The sequence below is a fragment of the Salmo trutta genome, chromosome 1 (genome assembly GCF_901001165.1).
Source record: "Salmo trutta chromosome 1, fSalTru1.1, whole genome shotgun sequence".
Taxonomy (NCBI): Eukaryota; Metazoa; Chordata; class Actinopteri; order Salmoniformes; family Salmonidae; genus Salmo; species Salmo trutta.
Genome location: NC_042957.1, coordinates 29,634,117 through 29,645,651, shown reverse-complemented (window position 1 = coordinate 29,645,651; position 11,535 = coordinate 29,634,117). Strand labels below are relative to the sequence as shown.

The following is an 11,535-nucleotide window of genomic DNA, read 5'->3' as shown; positions in this document are numbered from 1 at the left end:
AATCATATTGATATATTTAGCATTAATTGTCACCTAAAGACTGCCCATGATATTTAAAATTATATTAAATTATGATATTTGACACAGATAATATAAAGATTGTAAGGAAGCCTCATGATGGAAGGATGGAAGACGTATGAATACAGTGATACAATAGTACAATTAATGAGTATAATCATTTTGTTATTGTCAACCAGAGTGGCCCAGGTAGATACAGTAAAAACAAAATATGATCTTCTGTTCCTCAGTGCATAATGAAATTTTACATTTCAATGGCAACCACAAGGTTGCCTGGGTAATGGGATTCTTTCTCCCTCTGTAACAGGGCCTGTGTAGATTGTATTTTTCCCAATATCAGGCTGATTAGCCACCACAACATAACAGTAGAAATTATAACACATTATTGTTTTCGTGACCAGTGGTGTAAAGTACTTAAGTAAAAATACTTCAAAGTACTACTTAAGTCGTTTTTTGGGGTATCTTTACTTTACTATTCATATTTTGAAGAAAATAATGTACATTTTACTCCATACATTTTTCCTAAGACCCAAAAGTGCTTAGCAGGACAGGAAAATGGTCTAGTTCACCCACTTATCAAGAGAACATCCCTGGTCATCCCTTCTTTCTCTGATCTGGTGGACTCACTAAACAAACACAAATGCTTCATTTGTAAATTATGTCTGAGTGTTGGAGTGTGCCCCTGGCTAACCGTAAAAAATGTACAACATAAAAAATAGTGACGTCTGGTTTGCTTGATATAAGGAATTTGAAATGAGTTCTACTTTTGATACTTAAGTATATTTTAGCAATTACATTTACTTTGACACTTAAAACCAAATACTTTTAGACTTTTCTCAAGTAGTATTTTACTGGGAGACTTTCACTTTTACTTGAGTCATGTTCTATTAAGGTATCTTTACCTTTACTCAAGTATGACAATGGGTACTTTACTACCACTGTTCGTGGCACACATTTCTTTATGTTCTGGTTTAGATAAATCGGAAAAAGTCTTCTTTGGACGTATTTCAAGATGATACACTGGTTAGGTTTGGCAGCGAACCCACCAAGACATGAGTATTAATTACATCAGGTGAGGAGATGTGTGTGGCCATGCATGTTCTGGGGGTTCTGATAGAAATCCCTGTATTCATGCTGTGTAGATCAGAGGATAGCAGCTGCTGTTGCTCTGTAGGGTTGCCAGCCCAGTACCCCTGTAAGGCAGGGGGTTCCAGAGTCAGCTTTCATGTGTGAACTTGCCACTCACCAAGCTTCTGTGGCTAGCTATTTTTTACTCCAGCAGTTGAAGTTGGCGGTGTATGTAGTAGGTGTTGTAGAAACAATAGTATTTTACTCATGATTTTTGAAATTGAAATGCATTTATAATCGATTATCTTATATCATATTTGTTTATCATAATTACTCACCACAGGCACAGATTTCACTAATATGTCCCCGTAGTCTAGCTTTAATAGTTAGTAATAGTGTAATAGTTAGTAATAATTTAATAGTTAGTAATAGTGTAATAGTTAGTAATAGTGTAATAGTTAGTAATAATTAATAGTTAGTAATAGTGTAATAGTTAGTAATAGTGTAATAGTTAGTAATAGTGTAATAGTTAGTAATAGCTTAATAGTTAGTAAGAGTGTAATAGTTAGTAATAGTGTAATAGTTTAATAGTTAGTAAGAGTGTAATAGTTAGTAATAGTGTAATAGTTTAATAGTTAGTAATAGTGTAATAGTTAGTAATAGTGTAATAGTTAGTAATAATTAATAGTTAGTAATAGTGTAATAGTTAGTAATAGTGTAATAGTTAGTAATAGTGTAATAGTTAGTAATAGTTTAATAGTTAGTAAGAGTGTAATAGTTAGTAATAGTGTAATAGTTTAATAGTTAGTAATAGTCTAATAGTTACTAATAGTGTAAAGGTTTGTAGTACTATAGCAGTAGTATATTACTAGTGACGCTGGCTTGAGTAAAGATACTTAGTTTCTTCCCTCTTTGTAGAAATGTTGAACCTCAAATTTGTTATCTAAATACTTTTGGCTATAACCTCTCTCGGGTATGTGGGACGAAATCGTCCCACCTAGTCAACAGCCAGTGGAATCGAGTGGCGCGAAATTCAAAAACCTTAAAAATGCTATAACTTCAATTTCTCAAACATATGACTATTTTACACCATTTTAAAGACAAGACTCTCGTTAATCTAACCACATTGTCCGATTTCAAAAAGGCTTTACAACGAAAGCAAAACATTAGATTATGTCAGAGAGTACCCAGCCAGAAATAATCACACACCCATTTTTCAAGCTAGCATATAATGTCACCAAAACCACAGCTAAATGCAGCACTAACCTTTGATGATCTTCATCAGATGACACTCCTAGGACATTATGTTATACAATACATGCATGTTTTGTTCAATCAAGTTCATATTTATATCAAAAAACAGCTTTTTACATTAGCATGTGACGTTCAGAACTAGCAAACACACCGAAAACTTCCGGTGAATTTACTAAATTACTCTTACAAAATACATAACAATTATTTCAAGAAGTATAGATACAGAACTCCTTTATGCAATCGCGGTGTCAGATTTTAAAATAGCTTTTCGGCAAAAGCACATTTTGCAATATTCTGAGTAGATAGCTCGCCATCACGGGCTAGCTAATTTGACACCCACCAAGTTTGGCATTCACTAAACTCAGAATTACTATAAGAAAAATTGGATTACCTTTGCTGTTCTTCGTCAGAATGCACTCCCAGGACTTCTACTTCAACCACAAATGTTGTTTTGGTTCAAAATAATCCATAGTTATGTTCAAATATCCTCTGTTTTGTCCGTGCGTTCAGGTCCCTATCCGAACGGTGACGCGCGGACGCATGTCGTGACACAAAAATTCCAAATATTCCATTACCGTACTTCGAAGCATGTCAAACGCTGTTTAAAATCAATTATTATGCTATTTTTCTCGTAAAATAGCGATAATATTCCAATCGGGCGATGTTGTTTTCGTTCAAAGGCTGAAAGAAAAACATGGCCACTTCTCGGGGCCGCGCATCTCCTGTCTCTGAGCCACCAGCCTGACCACTCACAAACAGCGCTCCTGTACCTAGCCCAGAGACAGCAGAGATCTCATTCCATTTTCTGGCGCCTTCAGAGAGCCTATGGGAGCCTTAGAAATTGTCACGTTACAGCAGAGATCCTGTATTTTCGACAGAGATGCCACAGAAGCACAAGAAATGGTCAGAGAGGGCACTTCCTGTATGGAATCTTCTCAGGTTTTGGCCTGCCATATGAGTTCTGTTATACTCACAGACACCATTCAAACAGTTTTATAAACTTTAGAGTGTTTGCTATCGAAATCTACCAATTATATGCATATTCTCATTTCTGCGCAAGAGTAGTAACCAGTTTAAATCGGGTACGTTTTTTATCCGGCCGTGAAAATACTGCCCCCTACCCTAGAGTTAAACGTTATCATGCAATGTACCAGTGCTCATAGGTTAGTCTATTCATATTGAAGCCATCATGATATTTATTGCCAAAAGATGCCATTCATCCAAGATGCCATTCATCCATTCATCCAAGATGCCATTCATCCGCTGCGCCACTTGGGAGGCCCCCGATTTGATTTTCTAATATGACTAATTGCATGCATTACAGTAACACCGCCCATTGAAGAAAAGTAACCCCACCTTCTGAAGAGGCTAAAGAGAGTGACGTATAGGAGGGAAAGACAGAGGAGATCGCAGATGCAAATGAACCATCGTTTCAAGCTTTCCTCACTCGTGGAGGTCAAACGTGTACCAAATGTTATGTAACCTACTGTTGTCAGTAGCATATTATTCATTGAAAGTCGAAATGACCCTTACAAAAGCTGGATAATATCCCCTAACGATAAGTTTGGTTCTGCATTGATGCATTGAATCCTGGCAAAACTATTTAGCTCCGGCTGTGAATATATTCTCAGAGATCATCCTTTCAGAAACACCGGAGGAGGAGGAGACTGAGGAACCATCTGCTGAACCAGAGCTGACAATAGAGGAAGCTCTGGAAGAGAAGGTAGTGGAGGAAGGGACAGCAGAGCCCAAACCCGAGGAGGTAGAACCTGCAGCCGAAGGTAAATAAAAAGAAGGGGGTTGATGTTAGACACAGGATGAGAAGAGATAAGAAATAGGTCGAAGAAGAGAAAAGTGTCATGTTCCATAGCGATTGATCTATGTCACGTGTTCAATTAATTGCTTTACAGATATTGAACAGAGTTGACAGTGTACAGTCAGAGTGCTTGAATAGAGGGAACGAGGGAGTAGAGTAGGAGGAGCAGGGAGGTGGGAGTGGAGAGAAAGGCTTTAGGCCAATTCTTTGATCTCTCTCCATCTTCTACATTACTCATTCTCCCATCTGTTCTTTTCTATCAATATGAAATATATGTCTGGTGGTTGGCATGTCTGCACAGAAGACTGTGTCACAGGCTGTGCCACTAACTACCTCAGAGACCTGATCAATAACAGTGGTCTGGCTTTGAATTTCTTTAACTTTACCCTTACAGCTTTAGTTCAGCACTCCATCTCTATTGCTGAATCATCTTATGGAGAGAAAAAAAATGCATGGAGAAGGATGTTTACTCTTTCTGTACGTTTACTTTAATAGATTTGCAAAATGGTCAACAACATTCAAATAGGCTAATTCAAATATGACCACAAAATGATCCCCTCACAAAGACTTCAATCAAACCTTTATCAGAATGATATAGAATCTATGCATTCAGCTTGACATTCCATATTATCTGACCTGGTAGCAGTGAGAACGATCATCATTTTTATACGGTTGAGTTGTGATCAAAGGAATATTTTTGCTGCTTGATGTGCCATGCTTACACTAAGAGGCTTGGCAGATGTTTTTCCCTCCAGTGATACCGGACCCCATACAGAATGGCCATGGTCACATTTAAACAGAACAGCTGAGCCATCCACAACCACTGCAGCATATTTGTTTCATTGTGATTTGACATTCAGGACACTCATCACACAGCCAAGATATAATTCCATTCTCAATGTTTGGGGATTGCCATTCCCATTTCTGTTTACATTTGGAGACACGCTGTGAATGAACTGATCTGCAATAGGAGGGAAATGTGATGTGACTGGAATGGAAATGTATAGATTCCTCTGGGTTTCAAGAGTAAAAGAGATACACAGATTACCTCGGGTATCATATGGGAGTGCAACTGGAAATGACAGTGCAGCTCCCACAAAGCTAAGGGCCGTAGTGGCTCCGAGGTATATACCTAAACATCTAATAGGCTGGGGACAATTTCCTATGATTGTACAGGAGCCACCGTCATCTAATAGCGATGAACAAGTGTTTGCATGAAAGACCATCATCTTCACTCTCCGATAGTCTCTATCGGGAGGAGGTACACTTAGAGCCAGAGTCCCTATGGAGCGGCAGGACAGGATCGTCTACAGTATGAGAGGGAAATCATGATGGCCTTTGATGCAAACCCTTGCTCCTCGCTATTAGATGGTGATATAATGCCATGCCTCTCATTATATTTTAGGTCAATGGTATTGCTTCCTAGAGCTATTTTGAATGACATAGTCAAGTAGGACGTGTAAGGATGTCGAATTCTGACATTTGATAAAGATATTTTTGGTTTTCAACAGAGCTTGCTAGCAGACTTCTGTGTTAGCATGACCACATTTTGCATTCAGCTAAACATCTGAATAATTGAAAAGCCATAGAGCGTCATCCATACCGCCACAGTATTTGTTATTGTCACTGATTCACAACCACAAGGCCATTCCACAGCAATACGAGCAATTCCACGGTAACGGAATGATGACTTAGCTTTTTCACTTTAAAATGTACGCCAAACAAAAACCAATGATTGCAAGGTTAAACAAACTATACAACTCTATGCACAAGGACGACTTTTGAGAAATTCCACAGAAAATTGGACACATTTACTTGAAGAGCAGTGCAGATGAAACGTTTTGTAACAGAATGACAGCGCAAACAACACGACCCGTCCTTATGTTATCAAACTTTGTGTCTGCACTGCTCTTCAAGTAAATATGTTTTTGTAACATTGTCAGTAGAGTTGTATAGTCTGTGCAATCATTGGTTTTTGTTTGACATACATTTGAAAGTGAAAAATCGGAGTATTAGCATCATTCTGTTAACGTGGAATTGTCCATACGCTATTTTAGTGGTTCCCAGACTTGGGATCGGGACCCTATGTGTGGTTCCCTGATATTAAAATGGGGTCCCCTGAGAAAATGTATAATTCTTAAACACTGCTAGATTACAGCTGGACCTAGACTAGTATTGAGTAAATATAAACACACGGGGATAACAGGCAAAATAACATATTAATTGGGGTCCCATGATTTTTTTTTTTTTACATCAATTTGTGGAGCAGAAAAAGGTGGGGAACCCCTGTCCTATTTCCTCCAACATGCAGTAGATGGGAACCTAGGTTCTGAATCCACACAGTGGACTTCCTTACAGGAGCGCCTGTAGGCTAGCCTGAGAGGAACAACTCCCCTTTGCCCCTGCTACTGTCTTAGAAACATGATATCATCAAACTAGTATGGATTCACTGTCCATTCTGATGTGGCAGACATGGGCTTTGTAAAGATGTATTTATTGAATAGTGTTCTGTTTATGCACTTGTTGACTTTGTCAGCTGTAGTGTTCGCATGCACAAAGTTAGCTTACATGCATTTCGTACATTTCGATCATTTTGTATACCAATCAGTCCTATAGGCTACACAATACTCTTCTAAACTAAGTACAGATGCCCACTTACAGTGTACTGTAGGAGTTATTCATTCTCTTCAGAATCCGAGGACACCTTGCCACGACAAAAAGTATTATGTTAAAGGGGAATGGAAACACTAGGATTCAGAACACCAGCTAACATGTTTAGCATTAGTGGATTGAATACATCTCTTGCTTAGATTTACTTCCTGAAGTGTTTCCATTCCCCTTTAATGTCTGTGGAACTTTCAATTTTTCTTCTGTCTCGTGAAGTGGTTTGACCTTAAAGGTTCGAAACAGCATTTGTTGATAACTGTTTATTTTTGTCATGTCTTGCAAAAGGCTCTACTTAAACTGGAATGGAAAAAAGTTTCCATCAACTGCGCGTCTATTGTACACTAGATGTTCTGTTGTGTTTGTAGCTGGTTGAGAAAGAAGGACAATGTTCCGAACTACAGTTTGTGTAGTAACATATATTTTAATATGATAGAAAGGTAAACTAGTAAACAAACAGCAAACAGATACATGAGTATATAGTGTAACGGATCAGTGATCGTGACATGATCTTATAGTTTCATTTGTCCTGTTTTGTCCTACAGCCATAAAGCATTTACCTGTTGATGATGAGGACGTACGCAGTTTGTTCTCTAGCGCGCCTGTTCAAACTACGAAAGTATAGTTCACAGAAGACTGAAACCATCAAACCTCCGTATTTTTAAATATGTCCTTCCCCGCTGATCATGTATTTGACCACATGGTTGAGTAGTATCGTTTTGGGGCTAAAATCTTTCCAATGAGATCACTCTCAATGTCCCCCGAAAGCATCTGAGAAGCAGCTCCAGATTTGATTTCTGTAGCATGACATTTGGATTTACACAAACTGGAAGTATTGCGGTATCCTTAAATTGTATTTCCCAAATGAAGCATATGGCCTCAAACGCTATGGTAACCACCATTCTTTTCTCTGTTATCTGCAGCTTTGTCATGTGCCACTAGTTTCAGCCAGATAGGTTTGCTGTGAAGATCTCATCTCTCCAGTGAAAGGTTGCCGTTTAATCAAAATGTGTCACATTAATTCTGACAAATTCAAGCAATCCAGATTTCTAATAAACCTGTCATATTCGCATCCTGTGACTTACTGTCTCCACTTTTCAAATTAATTCCAGTCATAACCTTTTGATTTATGAATGCATAATGTAAACGCTACAGGAGCTCTGACTTTTACAGAAGGAAGCATGCTTATTGTTAGCTCTGAAAAGCACTTTTTTTTTTAATGAATATTGATTTTCCAAGAAAACAAAAATCTCCCTCTTGGTTGAATAATTAATTATATTAATTGTCTGTGATTCACCTTCCTTTTCTTTCCCCCTGTTCTTGAAGCATATCACCACAGGTCTTTTATGAGGTGATATCTGTGTGACATCAAAGAAAAAGAGTTCCACCTTACATTTACATTGATTGATCATTTCGAAGAGGATTTAGTATAGCAGACCATTTTGCTGGTTATATATTTATTAGTATTGATCAGTAAATCTACTTCTTTTTCAGAACTGAAGGTCAAGCAAGCTGCTCCTCCTGCAGAACAAGGTATATCAGAGCAGCCTGGTCTGTAATGATCTGAATATAAGTGAAAAAGAAACAATTATAAATAGGGAATTGCACATTTCAATGATCTATTCCGCTCTATGTAGTCTCTATGTAGTCTTAAAGCTATGCATTCCATTTTACAGTAGTGTGCCCTTGTATGCATTCGTCCAAGCCCAAAGAGGCCAAAAGTGAGCCAACGGAGGGGAAAGGTATTTATATACCGATAATAGATCAATATCATGCATGGTTGTGGAGAAGTGAGAGCCATTCATTACTAACCCCTTTTTATCTTTACCGTACCTTCGGCTGACCTTATTTCTCATAGTAAGGGCTGTGTTCCCCTATGGGCCAGATGCATTTTTATATGCCAAATATTGGAGTGATTCTTTCTGCATTGCTTTAGTCTTGAATTCATCTTGAACGTAGAACTGGCTGTAGAGAGAAGCTTTACAAATGGCAGGAAGTATCCTCTGACTTTGAGAGGATCTTATGTGTAGTAGACTTAACATCTGTTTCTGACTTACGAGTCTATTGGCAATACTTATTAAAACGTTGGTTGGACGATATCCGTGTTGTAAGTTCCATTTGTGGCTTAAATGGTGTTGTTGATGGTGGTGTTGTGGTGTTGTTGACATACTGACTCTCATTGTCCATTGTTACAACTTGCAGTGTTTCTACCAAACATATATTTCAAGTTCAGTAATGACAATCCTCGGTGACTTCATATTGCGTTGTGGTTGGTGTTTCCTTGGTTTTGCTTCTCAAAGTCGCCATCTAGTGGAAAGGTTTAGAGAAGCCATGCATTAGGGTGCATTTCACTAATGGACGGTATATCTGTGACATATAGCTAAAAGTGTCAGGAGGGAATTAGCCAGGGAAGGTATGCTAGAGTCACTTTATCCTTCGTGTGGTTAGGAATAGCAACACAGTAGTGTATCTCTTCTTGCTCCCTTACGGAGGGTGTTGGTCGCTGTTGAAGTAAGAGCTTATATAGAAGTAGAGGAACAGGAATGCAAAGCACTTAACAGGCCCAGAGCAGCACTCTCAATATGTAACTCTCAATGTGTAACATTGTGTAGGGCGGCTGGTAGCCTAGCGGTTAGAGCGTTGGACCAGTAACCAAAAGATCGCTCGAATGCCCGCTGGAAAGTACTATAAACTGTGAAGCATCCATGTATGCTGTAAATGATATGTACCAGTGACGCTGGTCTCACGTTTTTGCATGTTTTTGTAAGATTTCACTTGAAGTGTTCAGATGTAGTGTGTTTTTGTCTTAATAACATGTTTGTAACTGGAAGTACGTTGAGACCTCAGAGTGCATGGCAGTATTGAAGCTTGCTGCAATAGGCACAATGCTGGCCCCTGCTGTTTGAAAAGAGGCAAATCTACATTGGTGATGGATACAGTATGTCTATATCTGTACATTGTGTCGATGTGTTTTCTGTTTGATAGCGCTATGCTAGAAAGGCACATTATATGAGCATTGCATGATAAAGTATGCACTCTGAGTTGTTGACTTTGTAGGATCTCAAGTGTCCTATTGCTTGTCTGAAACTACCTTTTTCAGAGTAAGATAAAAGGTTAAAGACAATCAAAATTTAACACTGGTCTGTAACACATTCATATTATATGTTTGCTGAGTCCGAGCCTAATTTAAAATGTATTAATAATATCATTTTTCAAAACTCAACTTTGTGACTTGTTTGACTACCAATTTTCTCATCCACAGTTAAAATGGCCACTCCCGACAGGAAGAGCATGTGTTGTGAAGCTGAGATGTCATGTTGCTTTGAAAGTAGCTTTGAAAGTAGCATAGAGACTAGAGGGGACAGATGAACCAATTCAATTTTAGTGCAAATCTGTTGATCTTTATACTGGTGGAGTGTCTTTCATTCTCTTCCGGTTCGATCGGGTATCTTTTCAAAGTTAAAGATGGAACAAAAATGTAATTGTATATTCTTGATGGTTTATCTGCTTCACCTCTTTGCTACATTTGACATAAGTAGTTAGCTGTTCAATATAATAATGCCAATGTTGATCTAAGCTATTTAAATGTTCACACATTTTTCATTTTCATATATTTTTTAATACAATATGGTTTTATTATAAAACAGCTATACATGCCTGAACGTGTTCTCAAAAAGCTGGCGTCCATCTTTGGCATGCAACTACAGTGCTAAGCAAGAATGTGGATAGAATGTTCCCTTATGTATTCTGCGTTCATTTTCAGAGCCCCCTAAAAAGGAACCAGTAGTGAGAGCTAAGAGAGGTACTGTGTGACAACTACGTGTTTTCTGTACTTTTACTGTGTATTTGAGTGTTGATCATACAGAATATTAGGTAAGGACGAAACCTGCTGAAAGTAATAGTTGCTCGATATATGAGAAGAACATCAATGACATGTATTCATGATTGATTTCCCCCCTTTTCTGCCGTAAAGAGCGTGACATGTGCAGGCCAGTTGAGAAGCCAAAAAGGAGAGGTAGGAATCATCTCCATTTGCAGCTCATTATCACGTCTCTGAAATAGCAGATGAAAAATGTCTAGAAGATGAACGGCAAGTGACCTTATGCAATAGCCTACTATATTGCTGCATTTCAAATGAATAACAGGGAAAAGCTGTTTGCAAGTTGTTTGAATAAAACAAAACAAAACGAAACAATGAATAAATGTAAATATTCTAAGATCACTTTGCATGTGTGGCTGAATCTCTGTAACTCCAACTATGTCATTTAACCAGAGGCTGCAAGGAAATTGGAATTAGAAGCAGCGATCAGGAAGAGAGGTAAGACATTCTGAAATACAGTACAAGCCCAAGATGAATGACTTAGCCGTGTATATGTAAACATATATTCAAATCTTCTTCAATGTCCTTTGGCAGTACACTGCAGAACAGTACATACTTCTGTGTAGTTAGATGGAGGAAAAAGTATATTCGATGATTAAAAGGTATTCTTTCTCAGTGCCTACCGCCATTCATCAGTTCTCCTAGTGGGGAGATGAAGGTCTTTACAGCGGCTGAGGTGGAAAAAGACTTCAAAGTCACCTATCAGATGTAACCCCATTGTACCGTACTGTTTCCCTTTCCCTCCTTAGAACTAAGACTTAAAAAGGAAGCGAAGGCCACAAAGGAAGGTAACTCAGTCATGCAATAATCACACCGTGGTTTTAACAGTCCTTCT

The 11,535-nt window shown here is 38.3% G+C and overlaps 1 protein-coding gene across 1 annotated transcript in view; it reads left to right on the top strand.

The window, feature by feature from the left end:
• The window catches only part of trdn (triadin), a 47,740-nt gene that overhangs the window by 19,534 nt on the left and 16,671 nt on the right, over positions 1-11,535 (top strand). The window contains exons 10-16 of the mRNA XM_029749622.1: positions 3,972-4,121; positions 8,315-8,353; positions 8,497-8,562; positions 10,584-10,622; positions 10,794-10,835; positions 11,094-11,138; positions 11,450-11,488. Of these exons, the coding sequence (XP_029605482.1) occupies positions 3,972-4,121; positions 8,315-8,353; positions 8,497-8,562; positions 10,584-10,622; positions 10,794-10,835; positions 11,094-11,138; positions 11,450-11,488 (420 nt within the window). The remainder of the gene's footprint in view (positions 1-3,971; positions 4,122-8,314; positions 8,354-8,496; positions 8,563-10,583; positions 10,623-10,793; positions 10,836-11,093; positions 11,139-11,449; positions 11,489-11,535) is intronic.